At 34.6% G+C, this 22087-nt stretch overlaps 1 protein-coding gene across 1 annotated transcript in view; it reads left to right on the top strand.

Annotated features, from left to right (window-relative positions):
• The window catches only part of DCDC1 (doublecortin domain containing 1), a 105553-nt gene that overhangs the window by 45903 nt on the left and 37563 nt on the right, over window positions 1-22087 (top strand). The window contains 3 exon segments of the mRNA XM_078340784.1: window positions 11352-11621; window positions 12862-13018; window positions 13484-13646. Coding sequence (XP_078196910.1) covers window positions 11352-11621; window positions 12862-13018; window positions 13484-13646 — 590 coding nt within the window.

Raw genomic sequence — 22087 nt, 5'->3', positions numbered from 1 at the left:
TTGTTTGTATATATTTCAATTAGATGGCTTAATTACCATTAAAATGGTACTATAATAAAGATAAGTTTTACAAATGATAATATTAAAAAAACTCTTCAGGAAGGTTTAAATGCCATAAAAATATAAAGCAAGAAATATATGCTTGTCAAATATACAGTATAAATAAATAATTTAGATGAAAATGGTTGACTACATTTAACAAAGAGACTACCAAATAATGCAGGACTAAAGAGTGGTTGTTAGGTTTGATGTACTTCATTTAATATTGTAAGTAATTGCTATCCATAAAAATTCTATGGCTTCTGTATAAGAAAAAGAGACATTTTGACAGGCAACACTAGTATGAAATGACAGCAAGTACAAATCCCTGGCAACTGTCATTTCATTATCCTGCTGTTGAATTCATATCCAAATTGTATGATAACTTAGACCTGCAGGTTTGTTTTTGAGCCACAGTCTGCCAAAGTAGCCACATTTCCTGCTTAAGAGTAGAATTATTAGCCACAAATAAATGTATGCCATAGAAATCTAAACTTAGCAAGGATGTTTTGTGTTTCCACAAGAGGGAAAATAAAAACTCCGCATCATTTTATGCTTATGCTGAAATTTCTGGTGAAATATTTCTGATTAAAATAGAATTTTTAGAAAATAGCAGATAGTTTATATTTTATGTTATGAAATTAATTCAATATTAGTAAAGGTGTTTGATAAAACTAAAAGTAAAAGTAATTCAGATTATTGATTATACTACATGTCCATTATGTTTAGTGCAGTAGTGGAAAGTTGACCGTGTAAGTTAGGCCACTATCAGTAACAAAATTCAACTGAAAGGGACTTTAAAAATAAGGAACAGTCATTATCTCACATAAGAAGAATTCAGAGAGAGAGCAATTTTAGGGTTAAATTCAGCAGTTCAGCAGTGTTATCAAAAAGTCTGGCTCATTGTGTCTTTCTCTCTGCCATCCTCAGAATATTGGCTAGATCCTTTGGCTTGACCCCTCCTGCTTGCAAGATGGCTCATCACATGTTCACTCTGCAATGTCCGAGTAAAGAAGATAGATGTTTGATCATGTACATCTCTTTTTCATTAGGGCAAAAAACCTTTCTCTAAAAGACTTCTCCTGTCTCATTGGCCAAAATTAGATCACAAGCTGATTACTTAACCTGCCAAGGTAAAGGGAAATGAAATTACCATTATTGGCTGTAGACCATTGAAGATTTACTTGGTGGAGCTGATAGGATTACTCATAGGTTACTTTCCATGGGCATGTAAGGAAGATAAATTGTTAAAAATAACTGACATTTTATCTAAGAAGAAATGGGTGAAATGACTTACATAAATGATCAACATTACCTGACATAACTCTTGGCTTCAGCTTTCTTATATTTTATTTCTTAAATTGTGTTTGTTTCTTTTCAGTGGCATTTTTGATACATTTTTGCATAATGTCATAATTACCAAAGAATAATTCTTGGGTATCAACCACTGGTTGAGTTCCTGTGGAAATGTAGCAGATGTAAAACAAGGATCTTACTCTTGCAGAGTGGAATCTGAAATCATCTGATACCACATAACAGATAACAAAGCAAACATGGCAATATGTAAAACAGGACATTGGTTTATTCACAGGGCCTGGGGAAATGATTTGGAATAAGGAATAACTAGGATCTGGTGGGATTTACTTCTCTCATGTGTCTTGTCATCCTGAACAGTTTTGGTGAGGCCTGTAACCCCTTCAGTTACTGGAATTTTTCCCTTCAGTAACCATGGCTTTTCCTTCACAGTTAATCATGATCAGTAATTGTAAATTTACATATGAAACTATTTAGTAGTTCTTTCACCTGACAGTTAATGTTATTGTGAAAGTGGTTCTAGAAAATTAAGTTCTAAATTGAGATTAACATTTCTTAAATATTTACTTCTTGAAAGGAATACAGTAATAGGTACAGATTAGCTGAGTGAGCACTATTGGTAAAAAGGTATGCAGATAAGAACTATGGAAGGCAATGGGTGCAGTTATACCTGAGGGATATTACAGGGGAGTAATGAGCACCACCACTTGGTAAATATTGTTGAATGTGAGACCAAGAAGTATGATTTTACTAGGAGTTTTCTTCAAACTGCTATAAAAAGTCAGTAAGGTTTACTAATGCCATTAAAAAGAGGCAATGAGGAGAAAATTGTTCTTGTCTAATCTGTAGTCATCTCCTTAATTCTTATGGTCTAACTTAACCTTTTTTTTCCTGTACTCCTTCCTAATAATATTTTCTTATATTTTTAGACCTTAAAGATTATTTAGTTGTTGCTTTATGAAGCAAAAATTTGTAAACTAGATTTAATGAAAATTTCAGAGAGTGAGTGTAATTACATGTTACCCTGAAATATCAAGGGGGTTGTGAATCCCGCAATTTTTTTTTTTTGAAAGGGAGTTTCGCTCTTGTTACCCAGGCTGGAGTGCAATGGTGCGATCTCGGCTCACCGCAACCTCCGCCTCCTGGGTTCAGGCAATTCTTCTGCCTCAGCCTCCTGAGTAGCTGGGATTACAGGCACGCGCCACCATGCCCAGCTAATTTTTTGTATTTTTAGTAGAGATGGGGTTTCACCATGTTGACCCGGATGGTCTCAATCTCTTGACCTCATGATCCACCTGCCTTGGCCTCCCAAAGTGCTGAGATTACAGGCATGAGCCACCACGCCTAGCCGAATCCCACAATGTTTAAGATCTGTAGGACCTGTAAATATAATGGAATATCACCATCAGGTTAGGTTTCATTATATGGCTAAAGAGAAAAGATTTTTGCAGACGTTGTTCAGTCACATAATCAATTATCTTTAAGTTAATTAAAAGTGAGATTATTCTGGATGTGCCTGACCTAATCAGATGAACTTAAATGATAGAGATTATAGAGAACTTAGAAAGCTAAGCTATTCCTGGTCTCAAAAAAAAAATTATAGTCAGTATGAGTTCTATAGCTGTTTAAGAACTGAATTCTGGCAACAACCTGAATGAGCTTGGAAGACGAACCTGAGCATCAGCTGAGACTGCAGCCCCAGCTCATACCTTGATTTCAGCTTTGTGATATCCTGAACAGAGGATCCAGCTAAGCTTTCCTCAGACTCTGGACCTACAGAAATAGTGTGGTAATAAATAGATGTTATTTTAAGCCACTAAGTTTGTGGTAGTTTGTTGTACATTTACAGAAAACTAATAATGGATGGAGAAGTAAGTGGTAGGTAGATAGTTAGATATATAAATAGATTTTTAAAGGAAGTGTACTTATGAAGTAATATGATTAATTCAATTCAGTGGAATTTAAACTTCAGGCTTAAAAAGAATGTTTCTATATCATGGCAAAGCTTAAATAATACAATGATAAACTGAAATATTTGGCAGAAATTCAGGGCTAGCATTTTATGTGATAGGAAATAACCAATGAGATATAGTAATTCCAGCTATCAAACTTTCCAGGGCAGGTGTGGATGCACAGGGAGGAGACACATTCCTTCATATGGGGTTGGCATAGAAATCGTACTGAAAAAGGAGCTACTTTGTCTGTTTATATGTGAGTTATTTACAGGTGTAATAGAAAACTTTCAGTCCCCATATACACTTCCAGGACAAGATGATCAGAGTGACATAGAAATACTTAAAAGAAAATCTATGTTATAAAACTAGCCCAGGTTCCAGAATATTATAAAAAATCTCAACAGTAGGTAAGGAGAAGGTGAGGGGTTTTTCTGTTTTGTTTTTGGACAAAAGACCATTTTCTAGAACACTTGGTTTAGGAATCCACATGGAAAGGAACTATACCTGTTCATGGAGACTACATATGGGCCAATAAATGAAAATGATCACAGCACTAAATTAAATTGAGTATCAGTTGAAAAAGACAGAATTCAGCAAAACAATCATACAACCTGAATTTTAGAAAAGATAGCTGTATAGATCTTAATGTAGATCTTAAAAATGTAGATTTTAAAAGAAATTATAATGTAAAATATATATTAATTAATCGTTCTCAAGAAGCACAGGAAGGACAGGATGCAAAACCTCAAGCTCAAGCAAGGAATATTTTGGAGCTGAGCTCCCTGTGTAAAGCCAGGACCCCTGAAAGACAGATGCATCTATTCATGAAAATGGGAATAAAGGTATTGTTCATCAGCTCTAGGAAGCAATAATAAACAGATATAATGTGTTTTAAGGTTTGTGCATTATCTAGAAAATAATGAGTTAATAATTATGTTAAACTTTAGTAGGACAAGGATTCATATTGTAATGGGTAGTGTAACCAGTAAAAAATAAAGTTAAATTTATAATGTACAACCTAATAGAAGGGGAAATGAAATAATGGAAAATTTTTTTTATCTAAACAAAGACAAGAAAGACGTGAAAAGGAACATAGAACAGATAGGTAAAACAGAAAACAAATAGCAAATATAGTAGGGTTCTCCAGAGAAACAGAATCAATAGGTTATAATACTTTATTTTATTTTGAAATTTATACTTTAAAAAATTCATTTGATTTTAAGATTTATTGTGATTTTTTTTAGAGATGCGGTCTCGCTATATTGCCCAGGCTGATCTCAAACTCCCTATTTCAAACAATCCTCTTACCTCAGCTTCCCAAAGTGCTGGGATTACAAGCATAAGCCACCATGCCCAGCCCATATACTGCATATTTTTTATATGTATTTTATATATATATTATGTATATATAGGCTATGGTATTGGGTCACTCAATTCTGGAGGCTGTGAAGTCCTGTGATTAGCGATTTACAAGCTGGAGACCCAGGAAAACCAGTGGTGTGGTTCAGAGGCCTGAGAGACAGAGGAGCATTGGTATAGTTTCCAATCTGAGTCTGAAGGCCTGAGAAAAAAGAGTGACCAGAACAGGAGAAGATTAATGTCCCAGCTGAAGCAGTAAGGCAGAGGAAGCCAGATTCCAACCTTCTTTGCCTTTTTGGTTTAATCAGGCCCTCAGCAGATTGAATGATGCCCACTTGCCCTGGGGAGGGCCATCGCTTTACTTGATCCACCAGTTCAAATGCTAATCTCTTCTGGAAACATCCTCACAGACATACCCAGAAATAATGTTTCCTCAGATATATGGACATCCTATTGCCTAGTCAAGTTGATACATAAAATTGACCATCACAGTAAGATTGTAGATATAAGTTCAAACACCATAAGGCTTTGGCTTACTCATCTATAAAAGGGGAATAATAATATAGGGCTGTTGTGATAATTAAATGATAAATATATAGAGAGTGCTTAAAACAGTGACTGATATAAATGCTAAATAGGCATTAGCTATTAGTATTGTTACTATCATTATCAATATGGAGGGCCTGGATGAGAGTCCCTGTAATTGGACAAGTAAGGGCCAAAGCTGATGAAACTGTTCAAAGAAGACTCCTTGGGGAGTCTACCCAAAAGTTGAGCTGCTTCAGAGTTTAGGTGACTTACTAGTACAGGGTTGGAGAGGTGTTTCTTTTCATTATCCCTGTACTAGACTATTCTGGCCACAAGCACTGGAGTGTTTGTGAACACTCTGAGTTATCACCTTGGCATGGACCTCATTCTTGTTATATGTAGTGGCAGCAAAGAGGCAGTGAGGAAAGAGAGTGGAAACAGCTGTGACTCTTACCAACATTTTTTTTATTGTACTTTAGGTTCTGGGGTACATGTGCACATCATGCATGATTGTTGCATAGGCACATACATGGCAAGATGGTTTGCTGCCTCCATCTCCCCATCACCTATATCTGGCATTTCTCCCCATGTTATCTCTCCCCTGCCTGTTGTCTCCAGATTTTTTTAATGATCGCCATTCTAACTGGCATGAAATGGTATCTCAATGTGGTTTTGGTTTGCATTTCTCTAAGGACAAATGAAGATAAGCATTTTTGTCATATGTTTGTTGGCCTCCTCTATGTCTTCTTTTGAAGTGTCTGTTCATATCCTTCACCCACTTTTGAATGGGTTTGTTTGATTTTTTTTTTTTTTTATAAATCTGTTTGAGTTCTTTGTAGATTCTGGATATTTGCCCTTTGTCAGATGGGTAGACTGCAAAAATTTTTTCCTATTCTATTGGTTGCCGATTCACTCTAATGATTGTTTCTTTTGGTGTACAGAAGCACTGGAGTTTAATGAGATCCTCTTTGTCTATTTTGGCTTTGTTGCCAATGCTTTTGGTGTTTTAGTCATGAAGTCCTTACCTATGCGTATGTCCTGAATTGTTTTACCTAGGTTTTCTTCTAGGGTTTTTATGGCGTTAGGTCTTATGTTTAAATCTTTAATCCATCTGGAGTTAATTTTGGTGTAAGGTGTCAGGAAGGGGTCCAGTTTCTGCTTTCTGCACATGGCTAGCCAGTTTTCCCTACACCATTTTTAAACAGGGAATTCTTTCCCCATTGCTTGTTTTTGTCAGGTTTGTCAAAGATCAGATGGTTGTAGATGTGTAGTGTTGCCTCTGAGGCATCTGTTCTGTTCCGTTGGTCTATATCTCTGTTTTGGTACCAGTACTGTGCTGTTTTGATTACTGTAGCCTTGTAGTATAGTTTGAAGTCAGGTAGCCTGATGCCTCCAGCTCTGTTCTTTTTGCTTAGGATTGTCTTGACTATGTGGGCTCTCTTTTGGTTCCATCTGAAGTTTAAGGTGGCTTTCTCCAGTTCTGTGAAGAATATCATTGGTAGCTTAATGGGGAGAGCATTGAATCTATAAATTACTTTGGGCAGTATGGCCATTTTCACGATATTGATTCTTCCTAACCATGAGCATGGAATATTTCTCCATCTGTTTGTGTTTTCTCTTGTTTCATTGAGCAGTGGTTTGTAGTTCTACTTGAAGAGGTCCTTTACATTCTTTGTTAGTTGTGTTCCTAGGTATTTTATTCTCTTTGTAGCAATTGTGAATGGGAGTTCACTCTTGATTTGGCTCTTTTTAATTATGTTGTTGCAATATAGGAATGCTTGTGATTTCTGCACATTGATTTTGTATCCTGAGACTTTGTTGAAGTTGCTTTTCAGTTTAAGGAGGTTTTGGGCTGAGATGATGGGGTCTTCTAAATATAGCAACATATTTTTATAGGGATATAGGAGATACTTTTAGAAATTTATAATGTACTGCTTTAAGGACTCTCAAAAATAAATCAGGCGGATTTTGAGGATGTAATAAAGTCCTGTATTATGATGATCAGGTTATCATTCTGGCAGTTGTTTACGTTAAATTCTTCACCCTCAAGATTGCCGTCTTTAGGACTATCAAGGAACCTGATCCTTCCTTTTGACCCACATCTCTTTGGGGCAACATTGACAATAGACTATTGAGTCATATGGTCCAAAGACTGGGCCTGCAATCATGGTACTATATTCTTATAGTCGTCTGTGATTAGAAATGAATGACTAATATTAAAATAATCACAAGAATCAGAGCACTATTTCAGCAGTTGTTACATTGAAACACTTCTGTCAGAAATTTAAATTATATTAAGTATTTTAGTGAATACTTTAAAAATCAATCAGTATATAGTGTCTCTACTCATCTTAGTATACCAGACAGACCATGCAAGTCCCCTGCCAATTATGTTTTCCTTGTTTGGGAGGCACTGAGAGCCCATATTACCCTACCTCCTGTGTACCTCCAGGGTGTATCCTATTATCCTATCTCTAGCTGGGCCACTGATAGGTACTTTCCCATATGCAGGCTTGCCAGTAGAATGAGATTGCCTGGCATAAGCATTCTGCCCAACAGGGGTGCCCTATCCTGGGTAGTGATGAAATTAAACTCTCTGAGGAATATGAATGTAAGTCATATAGTAGACAGAGACTGAAGAAAGCAATTTAGAAATGAGGAGACACATAGAGGAAGTTAGCAGAAGGCATGAGGAAAGAGGAGGAGATTAGAGGTAAATCAGACAATAATGATGTATGAAGCAGAGGTAGGTTGACACAGAAGGAGATAGGAGGTGCTGAGTCAAAAACCATGGAGTCTACTTGAATTAAGTCACTATTGTATCCTCAGTCATGAATGGCCTTCCAGCTCTCTTTGTGCCCTGCAGGAGTGGTTTTATTTACTTTTTTAACTTTCTATGTATCTTCATAATAAGCTTTATCACTTGAAGCCTAAGTGTGCCTCTCTGTTTCTTTAAAGATAAATGAACCTAACACCCTTCATTCCAGCACCAATTTCGTAAACTGACTATGTGGGTTTAATTCTCATGTGGGACAAGTTGGCTTTGCAAGGGTATGTGATCATCCTCTCCAACACCTAACAGCTATGAAACACATGTCAATCGTTATTAAAAAGGTGAGTTTGAGAGTGTGTAAGAACTACTGAGGCCAGATGCGGTGGCTCACGCCTGTAATTCTAGCACTTTGGGAGGCCGAGGCAGGTGGGTCATGAGGTCAAGAGATGGAGACTATCCTGGCTAACATAGTGAAACTCCATCTCTTACTAAAAATACAAAAAAAAAAATTAGCTGGGTGTGGTGGTACATGCCTGTAGTCCCAGCTACTCGGGAGGCTGAGGCAGGAGAATCGCTTGAACCTGGGAGGCAGAGGTTGCAGTGAGCTGAGATCGCGCCACTGCACTCTAGCCTCGGTAACAGAGTGAGACTCTGTCTACAAAAAATAAATACTGAAAATATGTCATCAATGTTGTAAAACAAATCAAAGCTGAAGACTATTTATAGTAGATGAATAATATTAGCTTTTTTTTTTTTTTTTTGACATGGAGTCTTGCTCTGCTACCCCGGCTGGAGTGTGCAGTGGTGCAATCTGGGCTCAATGCAACTTCCGCCTCCCAGGTTCAAGCAATTATCCTGCCTCAGCCTCCAGAGTATCTGGCATTACAGGCATCTACCACCATGCCAAGCTAATTTTTATATATTTTGTATGTTCACAAAGCTGATCTCGAACTCCTGACCTCAGGTGATCTGCCCGCCTTGGCCTCCCAAAGTGCTGGGATTATAGGCATTGCCACAGTGCCCAGCAATATTAACTCTTTAACATGAAAAACTAACCCTTCACCCACTTTTAAATATAAATTACTAGAGAAAACCAGATAATAAATAAGTATATAGTTGAACCATATATTTAAATGTAATTATTTCTACCATTCACTGGGTAAATCTATCTCCTATAATCTATTGTCCTAACCCAATCAGGATCATGTGGAGTTTGGAAGAATTTGAATTCCTGAAATAATGCAAGTGCTGTTACCAGAAGACCAGCAAGATATGTGTGACAAAAATGATAGATAACATATGCATAACTAGGTAGAAGAGGGCTATATAAATATAGTTGATAAAATATTACATTTAAGCAAAATCCCTAAAGAGCATAGAGCAACATGAATAATATTATAAAATACTGTTATAAAACAGTGTTATGTCAGAAGGCAATAGGATTGAGGATATAACATGATTAAAACTTCAGATTATGAAAAAATAAAAACCTTTTGCCTTGTGGTGGTAGAATAATGTATTATGATATTAAAATCATTAGCATATTTGTAAGAATATTTCACAATGAACAAAATTCTTCATTAAAAAAGAAAATTCTTTTAATTCTTCATTAAAAAAGCACCTTATTCTGCTTTTAAGTAGGAAATTCCATTTAAAAAATATGAGAATCTTCTCTTCAAGTAACTGTTTATTGGAAACTGGGAACTATATGAGAGCTATGATTCTTTCCCTTGGCTGTTTACTGTTCTTCCCTCAGGTTGAAGAGCTTGATGACCATGTGAAGCTCCATTACTGTTACTGCAGAAACACTGCCAGTTTGAAATAATTGCTACCGTAAGCCTTCACTCACCACTGTTACCAAAATCTGAGTAACTTAGATGATCTGAAGGGAGGTCCCACCTTTCCCAGAGCTAAAGTCCAAAGACCCTTTCAGTGCTCTGTTTGCCACAGTTTTGAACCTGGTTGGAACTTCAGAGTGTAGGGAAGGCCATTTCTCTCCCCAGTACTATACTCAGTCTAGGACAGACTTGGATAGAAGCATGTGAAAACAACAACAGAATACAACTGCTTGAATTCCGGCGTAGTTCTCCTTGGTCTGCTGCGTCAACACACACACACACACACACACACACACACACGCACACACACAGACACACACGAACATCTGTTTTCCCTGTGATATGTGACTACCGTTCAGTTTTTCAAAGGAAATAATTGACCATTTTACTCTTTTGTGAGCATAAAGAGGGTAGGCCAGAAGAAATAACTGTCATTATAATGACATTTGTGGATGTGAAAGATTTGGAGGAGAGGCTGTCTCTGCTGAGCTTTTGACACTGAACATATGTTAATTTACAATTGGGGGTGTCTTTGGGGGGGTTATATTATGCAATAGCTATTGAGGAATGAGCAAATTGGAAAGAAGCAGATTTGGTTTGTGCAAAGATACTTCCAATTACAGTAATACATGGAACCTGACTATCCTCTATGCCTGATCACACAGCTCAGTATTTGCAAATATGTTGAAACATCTATTATTTTTATCATATCAGTACATTCTATACCTATCCATCTTCCTAACTCGGTATCTACATAGATTAATATATCATTCCAGGTCATGTGGTCCCCTGTTCACATATTATAGTTCATCCAAATACTACTCTTCCAGCCTAAATACCAGTAGGGTGACCAACTGTCCTAGTTTGTCTGAGACTGAGGGAATTCCTGGAATGTGTGACCACCAGTAACCAGGACAGTCCTGAAGAAACCAAGATAAGTTAATGATGCTAATCTCCGGGATGCTGTGAAGCCTTTACCAACTTTATTCCCACCCATTCTAAATTGGCCTTCAAGAAGTCTCTTCGTCTTAAAGTTAATACCTACTCAGTTTCAGTTTATTTAACATATATTCTCTATTGGGAGATTGTTTGCAAGTTTCTTTAGAATAGGACCCACATCTTTTTAACAGCAGAGTGTTAGTTATTAGGAAATAAGGTGGACCTAAGAATTTAAAAATTATACTTAAATTGTTTTAAACATGCAAGCTTCCTTTTGGTTGAATTAAGTAAAGCAATGAAGCTTAATGGTTATGAATGTGGGTTTTGTTTTAGGATAGGCTTGAGTTCAAATTCCCACCCTGACAGTTCTTGGTTATGTAACATTGGGCAAATTAATTAACCTCACTGAGCCTCAATTTCTTAAATCTGTAAATGGGAATAAAAATAATACACACTCCCAGGAATATTGTAGGTATTAAACAAAATAATGGCTAAGTGTGTAGTATTTTGTGTAGCACATAGCATACAGCTTGTTATTATGTGGTATTTGTTAATAAATGATTACAAATCAATTAATTGTATTCTTCCATGCATTGTTTCTTCCAGAGAGTTTATGTCATCCCAGGAAAAAGCAGTTATTAAAACTACTGATGATTATTTGCAGCCTCAGTTTGGCCCCAACAGACTTGTGCATTCAGCAGCAGTATCAGAAGGGTCAGGACTTCAAGATTGCTCTACACATCAAACAGCATCAGATCATAGCCATGATGAAATATCAGACCTACATAGCTACAAATCAAACAGTAAAAACAATTCTTGTTTTATATCAGCATCCAAGAGAAACAGACCTGTCAATGCTCCAGTGGGTCAATTGAGGTAATCAAAGCTGTTCTCTGTTATTTTTAACCTACTGTTGAAGTTCTTTCCTTTGAATAGAATTTATAATATTTCAATTGATGATCTCAGACATTAAAATATAACACAGCTCTAGGGTTTTGTTTTGTTTTTGTTTTTTTCTTTGAAAGCACCAGAGTAGAATGTTGTTAATTACACTATGGGAAATATGAGATACACTTCAACCTGAGTAATCAGAAACTCTGAAAAGGATATTTGAGGCAGACTCAGGCCAGGATCATGAAATCTCTTTGCTTATACGATACTTATTTAAAGATAAAAATGCTTTCTTTCGATATTTAACCAATAGTTTGAAACAGAATTGAGTAAAATGAAATTATTATAAAATGTTTTGTAAATATGTTTTTACATCAAGATATTGTTATCATAAACTGTTAACCAAAGAGTTCATAGACAGAAGAAAACATTGGTAAAAACAAAAATAAAGCCAGGAAACTAATACTTCGCTATTTTCAGATGTTTGAATATGTGGATATGTTGTATTCTTAATTTATGTGACATTTTTATTTTAAAATGTTTACTTTGCTTCTGTGTCATTATGAATTAACTTGGTTAGTTAGAGAATTATGTAAAAATTAGACGTGTTAGTCAGTTTACCACATACTTTTGCTGAGAAAAATCATAAAGATCAAAATTAGTTTTGCCCAAATATGAAACTTAGAAATCTTCATTTTTACTACTTCCAAACAATTTGAAATAAGAACAATACAATTAACCTTGGAATAAAAATTTAAAATAAAATCTTTTTGAATTTCAAATCATTTTACAAAATATTAAAGAACTTTGATCAACATGAAAACGGGTAGAATCTTAGCCATTTGCTGTTTCATGATGTTAAGACCATATTACTATTTTTTGCTATCAGAACATAACATATATATATAATTTTTAGTTGTATATTACATATATATATTTTAAAGGAGTGTTGTGGTTTATAAGTAAAATGATAAAAATCATTTATTCTGATATATATGTTTTATATAAGCAGTTTTGGCAAACACTGTTTTAAATTTTTTTGAATATTTAAATAGTGACAGTGTTACTCTGTAACAACAATCTTACCCCATAAAAAGTTTTGTTGGGAATACTTCTATACATAGGAACAATCTTTAGTGCTTATATCTGTTTTTTAAAAATCCAGGATAAAACTTATTTAAAAGTTTTTACATGCATCAATTTTTCTGTTTTTCTTGTTCTTCAGGGTTGTAGAATTCTCTTCTTTAAAATTTCGGTCAGCCAAGAATTGGCAGAGATTGTCTCAAAGACACAAACTTCAACCAAGAGTGATTAAAGTAACAGCTTACAAAAATGGATCTAGAAAAGTCTTTGCCAAAGTTACTGTACCAACCATCACCTTGGTAACTAGTGTTCCAAAGTTTTCTGTGCTTTATTTTTTCCCTCCTCTCTTTAAAATATAAAAAATGATAAACTTATTGTTAATGTTTTCTTTCTAAGAATCTGAATCTGCAGATTGCTTATATATATGTTGATTCCATAGGAATTTTACTCCTTTTTTTAAACAAATTTAATATATAGTGTATTTAATTAAACAAATATAATGGCATTATACCTTGTAGCATTATTAAAATGACAGATCATTTAAAGATTGAAATTAGTCAATAATTAGATATGCTTCATGCTGTGACTTACCTTTTATTTCTATATTTTCAACTGCTAGAAAATAACTATATTGGTCAAGTTACTAAACTTGGCAAGTGACTCAATTGGGTTTCTGTTCTGATCATTAGAACGTTTTGTTTTGAGGGAAATGTATTACTTTCTTTGTCATAAATCACTTTGTCTTCCTTCTCGCTTTCTTCTAGCTGCTGAAAGAGTGCACAAAAAAGCTGAATCTGAACATGGCTGCAAGACGAGTGTTCTTGGCAGACGGCAAGGAAGCCCTCAAACCTGAAGACATACCCCATGAAGCCGATGTTTATATTTCAACGGGAGAGCCCTTTTTAGATCCATTCAAAAAAATTAAAGGTAAAAAAAGATTTTAAAAAGACCCTACCCCAATATATATTAAATTGCTTAAGGGGTGCAATTAAAAAATGATTTTCTTCCTGTCTTTTTTGCATGGTTTAACAAAACTAATGTTTACGCATTTACAGCTCAGTAATAGGATAATGTGCTTAATGAAAGAAAAATCCACTGACAGCCACGTTTATTGCCCTTCATTAGCATTGGTGCTTAATTTAATATAGATCTGAATAGACATTAGGGAGCCTGCAGGAGGTTAAATGGTGAAAATATAATAAATTAAATCAGAGATTATTGAATTTACTGTTTAGTTTCTGTGACACTCAACAGACATAATTCATTAGACTTATTCTCTCAGAAAATAGTTCCAAGTTTCAAGTATCATTTATTCATTTACACTCTTGATCTTTTTTCAGATAGTATCAACATAATTATGAAAATGTGGCCAATAATGAACATATATTTCTTACATACATATGATTCTCCTAATAACATTTAACATAATACATGTTCCAGCTTATTTATTTTTTACCTTAAAATATAATCCTACACACATTTTCAATTAAGGTTTTCCAAAAAGCTCATTGCTTCCAACATTTCAGAAATGTGGAGAGTTTCTAAAATTAAAAAAAAAAAACTAGCATTTTTCTTTCTTCAGTAGAAAGGAATACATTTTAAGAGTGAAATAAAAGCACTACTCTCTAAGAATATTCTCCCAAGCATGTTGTAGCCAGAGTTTGATATCAAGTGCTATGTATGGTAATCGGATTTAAATAACTTGAGGAATAAGGACTTTGCCATAAAAATTCAGTACGTCTAACTGCTGTGCTTTCCTATGCTTTTTATACTTTATTAGAAGTAATTTTTTCTGCAACTTCTCTAAAGCTAGTGAATCAAAGGCAAGTCTAGGCAGTAATTGCATAAGTAGAAGAAAAGTAATTCTGGAGTTCATTACAGATGAGGTGATGAAAATCTTTCTTCTGTTAATGTTATTGTATAAAATCGTACTAGGATGTTTATCTTTTTAATGATATTTGATCTTCAGGAAATAAGCAATTTCTTGAATTCAATAGAAAATATAAGATAATTTGGTTATTGTAAAGAAACTTGTTGCTATAATGCTCATTGAAAATTACCTATGTGATTGTGTAGACTCTTATATTTTTCACATTTTGCTGTAAGTTTAAAATACGGCTGGCTGCTTTAATTTTATATTAATCGAGTCATTTGCTTATATAAAAACATGAGTCTTAGACGGCAAATACTTTTCTGTGACTTTAAAAAAATTCAGCTATATATGTAAATATTACTTCATTAAGATCTTTGATTATTGTTATTACTAAGAAATGCTTGCCTTTCATAATGGTATTGTAGAAGAGACATATAACAATTATTTATGGCTAAGCTAAGAGGAAAATCTCCTGGACATGTATGCCTAAAATAATAATGTCACACACATGACTGAGCTTGGTGGATGATTTTTAAATGTACTAACTAATTTCCTCCTACTTTTTGTTTTCTCTTTTATCCTTTTCAAAAGCCAAGTCCAGAACAAAAAACTTCTCTGCTTTGTCTGCATATCTTTGGCTGTGTTTCACTGTGACATGCACTGCTGTTCTTTTAGCACCAAAATGTTGGCACACACTCCTGAAAATTTCACACCATCTCTTGCTGGATCAGCAAGCTTAACCCACCAAAATCTGGTGTTGTGCAATGGTTTTTGACTGATAATCAATCTTTATGCTGCTCGACAGTTGTTGCTGGGACACGGAGTAGAGCAGGTGGCAGATGTGCCTTGTCTTTTGAGAAAAGAAATTGTAGGTGAGCTTGGACACAGACTAGCATATCACATGTCCATTAAAAAGAGTTAGGATAAGTATAATGGGGAAAAGCCATTCATTTAAGTTAAACTTATAGATAAGCTTAAACAACTATATTTGGTTTCACAATGTTAAGAATATCAACGTAAATATATATACATTTATATATGAAAGGTAATATTTAACACTTTTTCAAACCACCTACATCAGCTTGAAGACTATCTTTCTGTCATCTGTTTCATAGATAAATTGATAGTTTTCCAACTAGCCACAAGTGTACCATTAAAATAAAAACATGTATGAATAACTTTGAAAGTGGTAGATGAACTTAAAGAGACATGATCAGAAGTTGGAAAATTGAACATGATAAAGGTAAATAGGAAAATCAGTTGGCAGAATTGAGTGTTACTGATGTATCTTTCTAAATGAGCATGAATATTTTGTTTACAATTGGTAACTGGTCACTATTTTAATTTGAAGGTTTTATTCATTCAACAAACATTTATTGAGAGTCTGTATGTGCTTAATACTAGGCCAGGTCAGAGGAAGAGAAAAGCAGGAACTCATAGTCTGATTTCTTTTTTTATCATTATTTCTTCATCTCCGACTTAAATTCAATTTAATGCAATTCAATCAAAATTTAAATCAATACATAGTTATTTAGTACCTACTATGTGTGCCCCAGGATAGGGATAGAAGTCCTGGTCTTTAAGGAACTTAAACTCAGTAGATAACTTATAAATCCTTCAACCTGAGAACACTATTTTACAAAATAAATCAAATGGATCTTGTTTTATTTCTGGTATTGGAAGGCTAAACAAGTCAGTATATATTTTGGCAATTACCTTTCCATACTTCATTGGTTTTTCTTTTTCATTGGAAAAGCAATGTAGATAGAGAAAATTGCCTAGGAACTATTTCCAGATTTACTAAGAGAAAAAAAATCCTACAGAACATCTCTGATATTTTAACTATTTTACTATGCCTTTTGAGCATCACTGTTGACAACCAGTGGCATTGAATCTAATAGAAAGCCAGAGAGCTATTCATCACATACCTTGAAACACAAAGCTTTCATATAGAGGTCAGGCCAAGGTCAAGCCTGACATGAAGCATTCCTTGTTGAAATGCAGTATTAGAATAATTCTTACATTTTAAAGTTGAATACCTAATCAGAAGCATTAATTGTATATGGAAAAGATCAGGAAAATATAAATATTTCACATAAATACTGTTGATAATGATGCCTTACTAGGTATTGTACTTCTGGCATTTAAAGTTTCTAACATTTTTTAATAATTCATTGAAATTATGAATATGAAGTCAATGAATTGTTTGAAAAAGCATATTAAGTTTTCTCATTCATGACCATGTGGTTTAGGTTTTATTCACAGTTTCCTGAATCTTCTGCTTAATTATGACACAGTGAAAATTCTTGGATCAGATCCATGGGGTTTATAAGAATTCAGCTCCTTTATAACTGCTAGGAGCTGTAAGTAATGCAAACATAGCATAATAAATGGTTTGGGTCCTGTGATTGCCTGAATATCTTAAATAAGATGAGGGAAAACACTGTTTAGACCTAATCCATTAGGTCCAAGTTCTATCATATGGATCTCTGATTGTCTTTAGAATTTTTTAGTTTTATATTTCTACTCTCTCCAATATGTCCTATTCTGTTACTGGGCTTTCAGAATTATCATTTACAGTGATTCATTTCAGTCCTGCGTTTTGTTAACCAGAAGTGAAACTTGATATTATGAATAAAATTTTAAATCTTTTATATCCTGTATTGTGAATATGTAGTCACAGAAAAAAATGTGTGAAAGGAGTTCTTGATACTACACCTAATACTAAACTTAAGCCTAGAGATTTTCTACTAACTGCCATGTGATCTACAAAATGAAATAATTTGCTGTGACAGCTTGTGATTGACAAGGATAGTGTGAGCACATTTAAAATAGGCCATCTTTTCAGGTAGAAGTGTCAGTGAAATGATGGATTCTATCATTTTAATTATTGATGATTTGGAAATATTTCAATTCCATGACATGCAAGACACATTCTAAATAGCAGCATAACACTTTTTCTCATATCTACATCATAATGAAATGTTCTGTCATATTTTGTTTTTCAAAAAACAAAGACATTAGTTTAATGAACCTGGATTCATGCATTATATTCTCTTCCATTATATGTCTACTGAATTTGTTGGTTTTTAAATTGTTATGTTAAAAGCACAAGTTTTAGTAAGTGACCCACTACTCACATCTCATCATATCTTAATATTTCTGCTGCTAGATCTCGAGACAGAATGCAATAGTGCTACTACACCAATGGCTGCTTTAGTCTTGCCAAAGCTGATACCAGCCTATGTGATGTTCATCTGTAGGGCAACCACTACTTAATTCATCAGCTACAGTTGTGAGGACTGGCTTTCCCAAATTCCCTTTTATCTTTTAGTTTGAAGAGTGTATTTATTAGGTGAGATCATTTGTACATTTTAACTTTCACTTCTCTGTATATATTCAAAAGGAGGATGATGGCATTATATGGAGAAAAATACTACCATTTTCTTCTGAGATATCATATGATTTTTATATTTCTATAAGTGAGAGCAAAACTATTTTAGGTATTTTGTGTATTTTCTATTCCAAAGTTTTAAATCTGTAAATAAGAGAATAGAGTATCCTTACTTATAAAATGGATGTGGATTTGAAGACAATTATAAGAGATGGACCAAAAAAGTGTTCTTAGCCAGTAGGTAAATTTATACCTTGCATGTGGCTGGCAGCATCTCCTTATATTATCAAATATCAGATCATTAAAAAAAAACCTAAATTATTGATATAATCATGAAATGTTGAATTATATTCATATACAGAGACTACATTTGTTTACTACAGATACTTGCAAAGCTATACTGTCCTGTTAACTTGAATGCTTTATGCACACAGTTAAATGCTTTAAATGTATTACATTTACTCTTCACAATCCCTGAGTTAATGCTACATGTCCATAATCTCATCTTTATTCCAAAATCCAAGAATATAAAAGACCAAATAGTTTTTCATAACTCATTTGGTAGCAGAGCCTTACTTAGTGTAACTAGTCAATTATATTGCTGAAAATAATTAGTGTGTTTGATTGTGGGCTGCTATTCTTGACCTGTATCATATACATAATATTTGATGTATGCATGAATATGATATAAGCACCATATTAACATTTTGATGTATTAAAATACCTAGATATAAAACCATACCTGACCTTAAGGGTTTGGATAATGACTTTCTGTCACAACTGCAAAGAATTCTCATATTCATTTTCACTAGGTAATTAACTGAGAAGGGTTATTACTATTGTCCTTATCACCTCAAGTTGGGTACATAGATGACAATGGACAGAAGAATAAGTCACTGACTAGAGTTGAGACAGTGTGTGGCAGGTAATAAAAAGTATGGTTCCTTGTCTAGGGAAGACCATTTATTTATCCAGTTATCCATTCAACAAAATTTACCAAGACCCTACAATGTGCTAGGGACTGCTCCAGTCCTTAAGGATGTAGTAGTGTGAACAAGATGGAGATCTCATGAAGCTTAGGTTCTAATGAGGTGGAAAAAGAAATAGACAATAAATGTAGAAACAACTAAATAAGGCATCTATTGACAGTGTAAGTGTTATAAAGGCAATAAAAGGGGTGGCATAATAACAAATAATGTCATGGAAACAAAAGGAAGAGGGAATTTTGAAAATGAAACACCTGTTTTAATTTTCATTTACAAAATTGAAAATGAAACAGTTAACTTTAAATCAAATCTCTTAGTTGTCTGCCTACTCTACTTGTTACTTTACCTGCGAATTCATTTATATATTCTATAATTGTTTTTTCAGAGTGGTTTTTTTCAAACTTTTCACTTTTGAAGGGTTTAGACATCTGTTAGGAGAGTTTTGAGAAAAGCATTATTGTTTATTTTAATGGACAATAGACTTGAAGTCAGATAATGTTGCAAGATTCTACTCCCTATGTATGGTCTTGGACAAACTGGTCTGTACTTCAATGTCCTTATCTGTAATAGCGGGGAAATAATACTTGAAATGACTATTGGATATTTCTAATAAAGATAAGTTATTTGAAAATTAAGTGTCTATAAACCCCTAGTCTAAACCAAAAACTGAGAATACCATCTTATAAACATAACTAAGACTCCAAGGCTATTAGTCAGAACCCCGTGACCACTTTTACCTTCCTAGAATAGCTGGCTAGTTCAGGAAAATAACAACAAAATTTGTTTGTACTTTCTTAATCACTGCCAGGAAAGCAAACTAGAGTGTGAACCTGGACTGGTCACTTAATCTCACTAAGCCGGAGTTTCCTTATCATAAATTGAGCATAATAGTTTATAACTCATCTGGGTGCCGTGGCTCACACCTGTAATCCCAGCACTTTGGGAGGCCAATGTGAGTGAATCACGAGGTCAAAAGATTGAGACCATCCTGGCCAACATGGTGAAACACTGTCTCTACTAAAAATGCAAAAACTAGCTGGGCTTGGTGGTACATGCCTCTAGTCCAAGCTGCTAGGGAGGCTGAGGCAGGAGAATCGCTTGAACCCCGGAGGCAGAGGTTGCAGTGAGCCGAGCTCATGCCACTGTACTACAGCCTGGTAACAGAGGGAGACTCCATCTAAAAAAAAAAAAAGTTTACACCTCACAGATGTATTATGAGAAGTAAATAAGATGATATAAAAACCTGGCATATGATAGTTACCTAAAATATTATTTTTCTACCTGCCCTCATTTATTTTCCTTCTTTTGCTCCATCTTTTCAAGGTATGTTTTCACAAGCTTTTCATACAAGTTGTCACAAGTTTCTGATTTTACTAACAAAGGTATTTGCTAAGTCTGCATTTTGAAATAAATACAACCAAATTAAAATACCTGCCAAGCAGTTATGTATTCCCATCCCAGTATGATATGGGAATACGAGTTAAAGGCTTTGAACTCTCAATATCTAGGGTATAGGTCAAAATAAAGGCCGTTTATAAAAGGAGCCCCAAGTGGCCTTACTCTACTCTGTTTCAAAAGTCGTATTTTAAAATATGTTCATGACCCAGGGCTAGCCTTAGCTTTAAGCTGCCATAATTTATTTTTAAAAAGTTCATAGAAAAGTTCAGGGAAAGGGTGACAGCATTTTGATTGGCACAATAGATGGGATGTTTGTAATTTTAATCAAATGTAAATTGAAGACATACTTCAAATGATATGTCAGACTAGTGTTACTGAGTTAAAATCTAATGACAACCACTGTCATTATTAGTTAAATATAGCCATCATGCCTATAGCAATAAATGATGACACTTAAAAACATGCAGAAACAAAGAGCACAAGTATTTAGAGAAAAGGGAGTGACTAGAAACTCAGGTGAACACAGGAATGTGACCTGGATTTAATCTGTTTACCAAACATAGAAGCAATTGTATTTTGGGCAGATGATATAATTGAATATAGCAGTATGTTTTCTTACTGTCAGAGCATTTGTATTTTAGAAACTCATCTTACACTGATGAAATGATGTGCTTGTTCATATTTAATTTTATTATCTATACCTACTTGACAGAGCATTGTGTTTTCAAATTTATTGCCCAACTACAAGAGAATGAATTTTTAAAATTAGGAAGACTTTTAATAAGCTTATGTATTTGAAGTTACAAGTTTGCTGCTTTTTATTCTAGAAGTTAAGAAAGGCAGTATTCATTTTGCTTGGCACAAGCAAAATGGAAAATTATAATGTTGGGATCACCCAGATTTATTTAATTTTGTAACTGACTTTGGCCTTTTTGAAGTAGGCCAAGGAAATATAATTATATTATAGATAGACCTTTTAACAGAAAAGCAAACTGAGAAGTGCTTTATCTTTTTCACAGTTTGGTTAAAAATAAAACCATGAAAATAAAATAAGAGGTAGATTCTATGAAATAAAATGTAATCTATGGTTGGAGCATAAGGTTCTCTAAGTACTCTGGGAGGGTAAGTATATGAACAGTCAGGTGGACATGGCAGTCCCTGAGCAGCTGAGATACGACCCTTTGGGGAACTATTTTCTAAGGTTATGCTAAATGTTAGGTCCTCACTAGAGTCCAGCTACCACCTGCTTCCTAACCCAGCAGAATCTTGACTTTCCAGGGAAAAGTACCTGAGCATAGGAGGACTGGGACAGGTATAGGTCTGATTACTTTGGAAGCCACCAGGTGTGGCTAGCAAATTTAGAGGCAATAAGGTAATCAAGTGAGACAAAGGCCCTTTCTTTGGCAGTTGAGTGTGTAGGACAGAGACCTTGCTGAAAGAACTATTGACAAGGTAGATTCAAGGACAGTCCAAAGGGAAAGAGGTAGAGATTCAAGAACATTCAAAAGGAGAAAAGGTTGAGACGCAAGAACAATCCAAAGGGGAATTCTAATGTTACTGCTGTTGAGATTTGTCAACTCTGAAAAATCTGACACAAGTCTTAGTCAATTTAGGAAGTTATTTAACCAAAGTTAAGAATAGAGGCCCATGACACTACCTCACGGGGTCCTGATGACATGTTCCCAAGGTGGTCCAAGCCCAGCTTGGTTTTATACAT

Source organism: Callithrix jacchus, chromosome 10 (assembly GCF_049354715.1).
Source record: "Callithrix jacchus isolate 240 chromosome 10, calJac240_pri, whole genome shotgun sequence".
NCBI lineage: Eukaryota > Metazoa > Chordata > Mammalia > Primates > Cebidae > Callithrix > Callithrix jacchus.
This window is presented reverse-complemented; position numbering and strand designations above follow the sequence as displayed.